Raw genomic sequence first — 12341 nt, 5'->3', positions numbered from 1 at the left:
TATATATTGTATATATATATATATATATATATATATATATATATATATATATATATATATTAGAGAGAGAGAGAGCTGTGTGATATTTTTTTTTGACAAGCTGTTTATTTTTGAATCACACACCCAAGATTTGCTGTATAGTATAGTATAAGGCCATGTCCTTAAAGGGATAGTTTAAAAAATAAATAAATACCGGTAAATAAAATTGTCATTTGCTCACGCATGTGTCATTGACTTACTGCATAACTGACTTTCTTTGGCAAAACACACACACAAAAATTTAATATGGTGTTGTTGTTTTTTATGCAATGGAAGCCAGTTCAACATCTTTTGTGCTACGCTGAAGAAAGAAATGCATACAGGTTTGTAATGACATAAAAGAGTAAGTGATTAGAATTTTCATATTTGTCATAACTATCGCTTTAATAACATCATCTTCCAGGAAGTGACATCCTTTTGGAGGGTAAACCAACCGTAAAAATATCAGCAAGTCACCAACATTCCTTCCTGTTTGATAAAATTCCACAAATTAGTATGATAGCAACATTTTGACAGATGGTTAAAAATATCAAAATTATATGAAAACTTAATGTTGACCCTTAAGTTCTTTTTTCAGGGTGGGTTTCTCTGCAAAACTCTCATGAATGACTTAATAGATGTGTGTTATTTCAGCTGACGAAGCTATTGCGATCATATTGAAGGTTTTGAACTTTTGCATGTCCTCTCAGGAGTGATGTACCAAAAAAAAAAGTCTCTTAAAATCACTGTTCTGTTCCTCAGACCTCTGAAGAGCCGTAATTGCATGTGACGTAAATCAAGTCTACTTGCCCGAGGCTCGTGTATATCAGCTCAATGCAGCAGGTGAGAGTTCTTTACACAGAAATGAGGTTGTCTGAGTTACATCAGATAAGAGAGCGATAGAGGTAATACTTTCATCAGGAGAAACGATGCGGAAGAACGAGAGTCGGGACAGAATAAAGGCATCGTGCTTTATGATCACTATAGGATGGGCTGACAGAGACAAAGTCAACAGATATACGCAGACAGTCTCTTAAATTCTGTAGTAATAATAAATAAACTTTAGTCGAGACAAATGGGCTTTAATAGGGGAAATGTGATTCAGTGTCATTTTTTGGATGAAATATTCACTACCTTTCAAAAAGTTATTTTTCTTTTTTATTCAGCAAGGATGCATTAAATTGGTCAAAAGTAAACAGTTAAGAAATGTATAATGTTACAAAAGATTTCAAATCAGTGCTGTTCTTTTGAAATTTATATTCATCATTTCCTGGGAAAACAAATGTTGCACGGTTGCAGCAAAAATATGAAGAAGCTGCACAACTATTTTCAGCATTGATAATAATAAATGTTTCTTGAGCAGCAAATCAGCATATTAGAATTTTTTTTTTCATGCAAAAATGATACATCACCATAAAAGTAGTCTGTCTTTTAAAATCATACAATAGCTTTTTGTGAGAAACAGATTGAAATTCAATTTGTTATTTCCCTCCACAGTATAGTTTTCAAATCTCAGTGTTTTCAGATGTAATATGAAAACACGTCGCACTAGGTTTCAAATCTTGCAAGTTTGAAATTGTGATGTGGTTGGATGGGAAGATTTTCAGATATTGGGAATGATTTCAGTGAATCACAATTTAAAAGACTTGGAATATACTGCATCCTAATGCATACTTTTGTGGCCTTTTTAGAGCTCAACAGCATCTATCCTCATTCACTTCCACTGTATGAAAAAGAGCAGTGTAAACGTTCCGCCTCATACAAATTCGGAAGGACAAGTGGGTGAGTTAATGATGTCAGAATTGTAATTTTTGGATGAACCATCCCTTTAATCTCATAAATTGTGTGTAATCTGCCCTCATCTGGCCAAGACTGGAATTTCACCATGTTCTTCATACCTTCACACAGTCCTTCATTTACCCTTCATCTATATCACCTGCTGTACTCATTCCTGGTGGGTTTTTTTCTCCAAGTGTTTCCCAGCAAGACCACTTGCTCCTGTCTGATGACCCCTTATATCCACCTATCTGACCATGCTGCACCTCCCCCCTCCTCTCTGCTCCTCCTCCTCCTCCTCCTCCTCATCATCAGTCATCTACCATGTCTCTCCGTGTCCCTCCTGTGCAGCTCTGGCATCCTCTGGTTTAATTAAATGGCCAGCCACACACTCACACACACACACACACACTGCACAAGCACAAGCACTGATGATGATGATACCTAGTCTTAAAGGTGTAGTTCACCAACTGAAATTGAAGTTGTAAATAGTCTGCCATAGCTTACAAATCAAATATGGCACTGGATGGCCATCAATTATATAAAACATAATTGGTTCTCCTGTGCCTTGTGACCTAAAAAGTAATTGACATTAAACATGATGCAAAGGCACAATGCTTGATTGGAGTGCTGCTGCGAAGGGGAATATTTTTAGTCAATAGTGGCTTAAATTTTGTTCTGTTTCTCCAGTGCTGTTGTTAAATAAACTAAAACTATTAAAAATAAGTTTTCGTTAATTGAAATAAAGCTAACATAAAATATAAAAGATGAAAAAGTTAAAAAAATGACAATTTTAAATTTTGCCTTGGTAACTAAAATAAAAAATGTAAATGAAGGTTTATTTCAAGGTGACATACTAAAATTACTAAATTTAAAACTGAAATAAAATAAAGACAATAAATAGAAGTATTAAAAAAAACAAACTAATAAAAATGAAAAAAAGCATATTACAAAATTACTAGAACTTAAACTGTAACTAAAATGATAGCTGAAAATAAAAGATAATTCAAAATATTAATACATACAGTATATACAGTACTGAAGTTAAATATAAATATTTAAAAGATACTAAATACATTTAAAATAAATGTATTCAAAATCCACATTAATGAATTTTATTCCTTCGGTGTTGTTGTTTTTAATTAAACTAAAACTATAAAAAAATGTTTCGTTCATTGAAAAAGCAAAAACAAATCATAAATATGAAATGAAATACAAAAACTTAAATGAAAATTGCCTTGCCTTTGCAACTAACTGAAATAATATGTACAACTAAATATTTAAACAAAGTCGTAGGTGAAGTACTGAAATTACTACAACTAAAACTGAAATAAAAATAAAAGAAAGCTAAATAAAAATAATAAAATTATTACAAACGACAAAAGCCTAACAACGACAACAAAATTGCTAAAACTGAAAATAAAAGTTAATTCAAAATATTAATCACTATTAGTATATAAATAATACTAAAACAACACTGTGTACAGCTCCAGAAGACCTAGAAATAGCGTACAATCACTTCTTTAGTGCTTTTTGTCTCTTTTGGAGTTTTACAGTTGATCTGTTGTTGCATGAAAAAGAGTGGTGTACATATATATATATATATATATATATATATATATATATATATATTACATTTATTCTTCTGTGTTCCACAGAAAGAAAAAACAGCATTCAGGTTTGGAACAACATGAGGGTGGGTAAATATTGAGCTATTCCTTTAAGCCGAAACGATGGATGGAGAGGAGGAGAGAGAGGGATGAATACAGAGGAGTCTAACCCTTCTGTTTATTCACTGTCGTTAGGTCTGCGCGTGTGCTTTACTCCCATCACTCCCACCCTTTCCCATTGGCTGCTTCCCTCTCCCACACACAGACACAGACACACACACATGCACTGGCTCTGAGCTCAGACACCAGAGTTGACGTTCTCGAGCGGAGGTCGAGAGAGGGACAGATGGGATCCACACACACACCGGAAAGAGGCACACGATGCTCTGTGCAGCACTGATCACGACCGAGACATCGAGAAGAGACTCTCGCATCGAAAAGAGGACAGCGAGACGGAGGAAAGAAGATGTTACAGAATGAGCAGGATGGGATTGAGAAACCTGAGCATCTCCGAAGCTTCCTGAAGACGACAGCAAGATCTCTTTCTAGTCTCCAGCGCGTCTGAAAAGGACAGTTTTGAACGTCTCATGCAGTCGTGCTCGGATCCAACGGGAAGTTTCTGGTGAGTAACTTTTGCTTGTTGTATAAAGGACAATTTCTTTGCACGGACTGGTCAGGTCTTATAGTTTCCAAAGGAAATGTGCTGTGGTTTATGTTTTGATTGTCCACATGTGCAAAAGTCCAAGCGCAAGCGTTAAGAGATGATCCGGCTGGATCTGAGCAGCTGTGCTCTACCAAAATGATGAGATCGCACGGATGGGAAGACAAAACAGCCCAGTCAGTTCTTCAGCCTCCACACACACACACACACACACACACACACACACACACACACACACACACACACACACACACACTAAGTCAAACATATCAGTGCTTCATTGCATTCATGCTGACAAAATCTGTGAAAGCACACAGAGCACATGCAGTTTTTCAGATCGTTCTGTTGACTCAGACGAGAAACGACATGAAAGTCGGGCTGCTTTGAGATAAACTGGTGTTTAGTTGAACTAAATTCACCAGGTACAAAGCACTTCACCCTGAATTTGAAGGACAGCGTGAGTCAGAGTGTGTGTGTGTGTGTTTTGTGAATAACAGAATGAAAGTGCAACACTGAGAACCGCAGAGGTCATTGCAGAATCACAACCTTGTGTTGTGGGGAGCTGGTCGATTGTGGAAGTTGGTTTGGGTACACAGATGTAAAAGTCTAACACCAGACCTGCCAGATGTGCAAAGTGACCACTTTTCTTTAAGACAGTGGCAGGCAAATTGAGGCAATTACCTGTCCATAAATATTGTTTATTTAATTGTTGTTCTATTTCAAATAAATGCTGTTCTTTTAAACCTTCTATTCATCAAAGGATCCTGAATTAGGGTTTCCCGGTTTCCCCGAAGCAGCACAGCTGTTTTCAACATGGATAATAACCAGAAATGTTTCTTGAGCAGCAAATCAGCATATTAGAATGATTTCTGAAGGATCATGTGACACTGAAGACTGGAGTAATGATGCAGAAAATTCAGCTTTGCTTCACAGGTATAAATGTCATTTTACAATATGTTCAAATAGAAAAGTTATTTTAAATGGTAATACTATTTTATAATATTTCTGTTATTACTGTATTTTTGATTAAATAAATGCAGCCTTTGTGAGCAAAAGAGACTTTAAGAAACATTAACAATTTTTCCCCCCCCACGCAAGTCACTGTGTCACTCTCAGTATCATTCATTATCGAGTCTCTTGGTGAAACCGATAAGAGTCTCGCTTCTGTCAGAATAGGAAAATATAAAAATGAGGGTTAGATAAGTTGCCTTTTGCAATTTGAATCATGCATTATGCTTAGTGTTTGTATCTATTTAAATCACTCACATCAAATGTGTCAGTCTGTCATTGTTATGTTGCGATTCATAGATTAAAAAAAAAAAAAAAAAGAAAAGTTCAAAGTATCATTTTAATATTGCGGACTTGATTTTATCCATTTGGAATTGAATGGAAAGTGGGCGTGGCATAACCAAATAGAGTAAGCTGATTGGAGGGCAAGGCTCGAATATTTATGATGTCATCCGAAAAGGAACGTCAATTCAGAAAGGACAACATGAAGACAAACATGAATTTATTCGTAATAACATGCACAACATGAATCGTGCACAACAGGACCTGGAAGGTTTAAGGCATCAAGAAAGTAAATGGGGTTAATGCTGATTTCATGCTGACTATGATTTTGGCCCGTGCATGTAGATATTTAATCTTCATGTTGTGCTTCCAAAAACCTGCTGCGGAGAATCTGTAAACAGCACAGATTCACAAACTAGGTTCTCCATTAACCATGAAGCCGGTTTAATGCATGTACTGTCAGACACTGTTTGTGTCACTCATTCACCTTCTGTCCGCTGTGTCAGTCCTACTCCGCATTCATTCGCATCTCGCTGTGAAGTTGCTTTCTCTCGGAGATCACATCACATCAGAAGACAAAACAGCCCAGTCACTCCTTCAGCCTCCCCACACACACACACACACACACACACACACACACACACACACACACACACACACACACTAAGTCAAACATATCAGTGCTTCATTGCATTCATGCTGACAAAATCTGTGAAAGCACACAGTTTTTGATATCGTTTTGTCGGGTCAGACGAGAAACGACATGAAAGTCGGGTTGCTTTGAGAAAAACTGATGTTCAGTTGTACTAAATTCGCCAGGTACAAAAGCACTTCACACTGAATTCAAAGGACATTGTGAGTCAGTGTGTGTGTGTCGTGAATATAACAGAATGAATGTGCAACGCTGAGAACTAGAGGTCATTGCAGATTCACAGCCTTGTGTTGTGGGGAGCTGGTCGATTAGTTGGTTTTGGTAAACATATGTGTTGACTTTAATGTGAAAAGTCTTAACACCAGATCTGTCAGATGTGCAAAGTGGTCTTCTTTAAGTCAGTGGCAGGCAAATTGAGGCAATTACCTGGCCATAATATTGTTTACTGGCCTTGAAACGGTACCTTTCAAAAGTTTGGGGTCAGTAAGATTTTTATTATTTTTTTAAATAAATGAACACTTTTATTTATCAAGGACGCATTAAATGGATCAAAAGTGACAGTAAAGACTTTAATTGTTACAAAAAGGTTCTATTTCAAATAAATGCTGTTCTTTTAAACCTTCTATTCATCAAAGGATCCTGAATTAGGGTTTCCCCAAAAATATGAAGCAGCACAGCTGTTTTCAACATGGATAATAACCAGAAATGTTTCTTGAGCAGCAAATCAGCATATTAGAATGATTTCTGAAGGATCATGTGACACTGAAGACTGGAGTAATGATGCAGAAAATTCAGCTTTGCTTCACAGGTATAAATGTCATTTTACAATATGTTCAAATAGAAAAGTTATTTTAAATGGTAATACTATTTTATAATATTTCTGTTATTACTGTATTTTTGATTAAATAAATGCAGCCTTTGTGAGCAAAAGAGACTTTAAGAAACATTAACAATTTTTTCCCCCCCACGCAAGTCACTGTGTCACTCTCAGTATCATTCATTATCGAGTCTCTTGGTGAAACCGATAAGAGTCTCGCTTCTGTCAGAATAGGAAAATATAAAAATGAGGGTTAGATAAGTTGCCTTTTGCAATTTGAATCATGCATTATGCTTAGTGTTTGTATCTATTTAAATCACTCACATCAAATGTGTCAGTCTGTCATTGTTATGTTGCGATTCATAGATTAAAAAAAAAAAAAAAAAGCAAAGTTCAAAGTATCATTTTAATATTGCGGACTTGATTTTATCCATTTGGAATTGAATGGAAAGTGGGCGTGGCATAACCAAATAGAGTAAGCTGATTGGAGGGCAAGGCTCGAATATTTATGATGTCATCCGAAAAGGAACGTCAATTCAGAAAGGACAACATGAAGACAAACATGAATTTATTCGTAATAACATGCACAACATGAATCGTGCACAACAGGACCTGGAAGGTTTAAGGCATCAAGAAAGTAAATGGGGTTAATGCTGATTTCATGCTGACTATGATTTTGGCCCGTGCATGTAGATATTTAATCTTCATGTTGTGCTTCCAAAAACCTGCTGCGGAGAATCTGTAAACAGCACAGATTCACAAACTAGGTTCTCCATTAACCATGAAGCCGGTTTAATGCATGTACTGTCAGACACTGTTTGTGTCACTCATTCACCTTCTGTCCGCTGTGTCAGTCCCACTCCGCATTCATTCGCATCTCGCTGTGAAGTTGCTTTCTCTCGGAGATCACATCACATCAGCGCTCCAGATGCACTTTTGGCTTCCAACCAGACACTTAACCTTCCTTATCCTCCTCAAAGCTTCCACCCCAATTATCTCTTTCTCTCTCTTTCACTGTGTTTCATCGCATCCACGCTTGTAGACTCGGCCAAAACAGTGGATTTTCACTCTAGGGTTCTCGTATGAATGGGATCTGGAGTTGATAGTTTAGAGTTGATTATGGTCATTTTTAAATGAGATTCCCAGCAATTAGCCAGCTGGGCTCAGCTGCTGGACGCAGGTCGTTATCGGCCCAGTGGGCGGAACCAGCGCACTTTAGAACCTGCCAAATGAAGCATTTGGGAAGAGTATGTTCATCTAATCCCACCAATCAAAGCATTAAGGATGCGTAAACAAGACGTCGTTGAACCAAATGGTCAGGGTTTGACTGGTTAGCACAGTCCAGTTAACTCCTGCTGGTAGATGGCGTAACTACAAGCCTTAATATCTTATGCAATTTAGCTTTTTTAAAGTAAAAGCAGTTCATTTTAAGGACATTTCAATGTGTTTTACTGCAAAACAAGAACACTGAATACAGAAAATTTGTTGATGCTTATTCAAAAGTATTTTTTTTGCAAGCAAAATATAAATCTAAAATAGAACCTTAATTTTAACCTTTAAAACAAGCCTTAATATCTTAGGCAATTTTGCTTTTTAAAATAAAAAACATCTTTTATTAAGGTCACTTAAATATTTTTACTGCAAAACAAAAACATTGAATAGAAAAAAAATAATACGTTTTCATTTATTTTTTTCCTAAGCAACATATAAATCTAAAATATTAAATTTTATTTTAAATGAAGCTTTTAAAGCTTTATATTTGGGGATTTTTAATTTTTATTTATTTTCATACATTAAATAATTTATATTTTTCACTATTTATTAAAATCATTTTAATAAAACTGTAAAAAACGTACGTAACCTTGACTTATTGATCCATTTACTTTAAATCATCAAAATATTTTAAAACCAGTTTCAATGTTTTTAAAGTCAGTTATTTATGTTGAAATGACTAATGAAGGCAATTTGATTATACTTAAGAATTTAAGGCAGCAACTGAATATAAGTTTTAAGTTAAAGGACCTGTTAAAAGGATTTGACCACCTTCCTTTCTGTTAAATGTGACAATTTGTCGATGAGGCAGCGTTTATTTGTTTCAGGCTTAGTCACAGAGAAATGTGCATTTTAAATGTCCATCCGGAGTTTGTTTACAAGCGCTTCTCATCTCGTAATTTCTAATTGATAGCAATGTTGTTGTGATATAGGCCTGATCATTTAGCCAACCAGTGCATTTTTATTTATCCATGCATGATATTTTCATCCTTAATCTTTAATGCTGCTGCAGTCCTGCTGTGTGACAGATCTGTTCTCTTGGCACATGCACGTCAAGGAGATCTCATGTGCTGGTTTTCATTTGGCAGTACGGCACTGAGATGTTTCTAGGCGGATGTTAAAGCGACATTCAGGAGATGCTTTCATGATGCTTGTGATTAAGAGTATGGGAATTGGCTGTTTTTATGATGTTTGTCCACAAAACACAACTGAAATGTAATCCTTTGCTATTAAGTTGAATCACTCTAACAGGTGTGTGTGTGTTTTAGAAGACATTTGATGGTTTTAGAATGGATTTGAGCACTTTTCAACTCGTCAGGCTTTGAGACCAGATGCTGTTCAGTTTTATTTTAGTAAACTACACTGTAAAAAAAAAATCCGTAAAAATTCCGGTAAAAAAATGGCAGCTGTTGTTGCCGGAATTTTACCGTAAAAAATATGGTTAGCAACGTTTTAGGTTTTACAGTTTTAACTTAAATTTACCGTTAAATACCGTAATTTCATTAACTGATATAATGTTAATATACCAAATCCGTAAAAATTCCGGTAAAAAAATGGCAGCTGTTGTTGCCGGAATTTTACCGTAAAAAATATGGTTAGCAACATTTTAGGTTTTACAGTTTTAACTTAAATTTACCGTTAAATACCGTAATTTCATTAACTGATATAATGTTAATATACCAACCTTATTGAAGTACTGAAATCTGTTTTGTACCTTTGTAATACACTGATAACCACCAAATGCAGGTGGTGATGAGAAAGTCACATGATGAACCAAAGCCCATCACAAGCAGCTTTTAAATAATAACATGTATAGAAGGTGCGCACTGTCATTCACACCAACACCAAACACCATCATGGTAACACACGAAACTGAAATAATGCAATAAACATTCATTTAACAACATTAGGTGCAACACTCAACCCTAATATACAAAACCGATAAGAAAAAACTAAGAAGAAACATAGTTATTTTAACAAAAAAACATCAAATTTGAAATGTAACGCAGGAAATTCTGGGAATGTCAATTTACGGTTATTCACTGTAAATTATACGGTCTTTTTCACTTCCAAAAACGGTATACTACCGTAAAATTAATGTCCAATACAGTTTTTCACCATATATAGTAGGGGAATTTACCGTTAACCATTTAACAGGTTTTTACTGTAGCATTTTTACAGTCTTTTACTGTTAAATTCACGGTCATTTTTTACAGTGTACAAAAATATATTTTTTAACAGTTTTTTTAGTACTCCTCTAATAAATCTATTTGGCATAACATATTTCACAAGACACAATAACTGAATTTAGAAAAATTATCCTCACACACCATTGTTTGTTAATATTGTGTGTTTCCTCAAGCATCAATGACTGTTTGTCCTTTTGTGATGATTGTGCACTCCTGAGGAGTCATTACTCCTGAGTGATGAAGCTGCCCACTGTTCTTGACAAAAATCCTGTAATTTTGTTGGTTTCCCAGCTTGCTCTTCACATACGAATTCTCAGCCATAGTGGCTCAATTATGTCGAGATTCAGCTTTGCCACTCCAGACATCTAAGGGACTCATTCACAACTACCACAAAGGACTGCAAGCAATCGCTGATGCTCAGAGAAGCAATATTAAGAACAAAGGGTGTGTGTTTTTTTTTATTTAAACATTTAAACTATTTTTTTGTCTTGTGTAATTTTTGTATCATTTAGATCTACTTCCCCCGGGGAGTACTAAAAAAATAGAAAACCAATTGTCTAATTTAAAATTGTATCTCTTGTTTTTTTATTTTTAAAGCCACACTCTTATAGGTTCTGCAAGGAATGTGTAAACTGAGCTGGTAAAGTTCTTCATCTCCATTTGACAATAGCACTAGTATAGAATTTACAGCTTTCTCTGAATAACCTGTTAATAAACCCTTGAGATCCCCACAACAAACAGCCAGCGAGACAATATCATGCATCAGTAGTTTAACTTCATGAAAAATGGGCCAAATCCTGATTCAACCAGGCAGTGTTTATGGATTATGTAACTTTTTGTTGCATGCGATGACATTGCACATTAATACACAACAGATGAACTGCACTGGGTGAGAAGACTGCTGAAGAAATAGCTCATGCATTTCCTTATAAATGTTATTGCTTTAAATTGTCATTTAGGGAATTTGGCTACAGTAATGCCATTTCGTGGGGATTTATTATTTTATCAATCATGTTGTGGTGCACAAACTCAGCTTTCTGACAACTGATCCTTAGTGACTGTAAATCAGGTGTGTTGTTGAGGGTTATAGTTAACAATAAAACTAAAACCATAATACACACACACACACACAGGTTTGTTTTTGTGAAAAGTGGGGACATCCCATAGGCGTAATGGTTTTTAAACTGTACAGACCGTATATTCTATTGCCCCACACCAACCCTACCCCTAAACCTACCCCTAACAGGAAACAACATTACTAAAATCTTAACTAAAATTTAACTGAAAACAGAAAATATAAGAAATAAAATTCAAAATATTAATACAATTATATAGTATCTCAATACTAAAATAACTCCGGTGTCTGTAAACAAATAATAGGCATTTCAATTGGACACATTCTTGCACTCAATTGTCAGTCTATGTGAACACGTCTATTTTTGTCTATTTTAAGTAGTTCAGTATTAAAGACCCTGTCACGAATCCGGACCATGAACTTCCATCTGCTAGCCATCAGAGGTCACCCTTTCCGATTTCATTGACTCTCGCACTACACACTGTTGCACATCACCCCGGACTACATATCCCATCATTCATTGCACTCAGCACGGATTGCACACAGCTGTTAACACTGATTGCACCCAGCTGTTTCATATCACTCCCTCACTATTTAACACTCACTCTGATCCCTTCCCTCTGCCGAGTATTGTTTAGCGCATATCTCAGATAGCTACACTACAGAGCCCTCATTTGTTTCCCTGCCTTAGCCTTAGCCTTAGCCTTAGCCTTAGCCTTAGCCTTAGCCTTAGCCTTAGCCTTAGCCTTAGCCTTAGCCTTAGCCTTAGCCTTAGCCTTAGCCTTAGCCTTAGCCTTAGCCTTAGCCTTAGCCTTAGCCTTAGCCTTAGCCTTAGCCTTAGCCTTAGCCTTAGCCTTAGCCTTAGCCTTAGCCTTAGCCTTAGCCTTAGCCTTAGCCTTAGCCTTAGCCTTAGCCTTAGCCTTAGCCTTAGCCTTAGCCTTAGCCTTAGCCTTAGCCTTAGCCTTAGCCTTAGCCTTAGCC

The 12341-nt window shown here is 36.1% G+C and overlaps 2 protein-coding genes across 5 annotated transcripts in view; both read left to right on the top strand.

Moving 5' to 3' along the window:
• The window catches only part of LOC107557574 (BCL2/adenovirus E1B 19 kDa protein-interacting protein 3-like), a 30924-nt gene extending 23027 nt beyond the window's left edge, over window positions 1–7897 (top strand). The window contains exons 5-6 of the mRNA XM_016241048.1: window positions 866–870; window positions 7840–7897. Of these exons, the coding sequence (XP_016096534.1) occupies window positions 866–870; window positions 7840–7897 (63 nt within the window). The remainder of the gene's footprint in view (window positions 1–865; window positions 871–7839) is intronic.
• Window positions 3605–12341, top strand: part of LOC107557589 (mucin-5AC) — a 146653-nt gene continuing 137916 nt past the window's right edge. For all 4 annotated transcript variants that reach the window (XR_001605411.1, XM_016241068.1, XM_016241067.1 and 1 more), the window contains exon 1: window positions 3605–4026. The gene's annotated coding sequence lies outside the window, so the exon portion shown is untranslated. The remainder of the gene's footprint in view (window positions 4027–12341) is intronic.

The sequence above is a fragment of the Sinocyclocheilus grahami genome, unplaced genomic scaffold, assembly GCF_001515645.1.
Source record: "Sinocyclocheilus grahami isolate Dianchi unplaced genomic scaffold, SAMN03320097.WGS_v1.1 scaffold609.1, whole genome shotgun sequence".
Lineage (NCBI taxonomy): Eukaryota > Metazoa > Chordata > Actinopteri > Cypriniformes > Cyprinidae > Sinocyclocheilus > Sinocyclocheilus grahami.
Note: the sequence above shows the minus strand (reverse complement) of the source record. Positions and strands in the feature narration are given on the sequence as shown.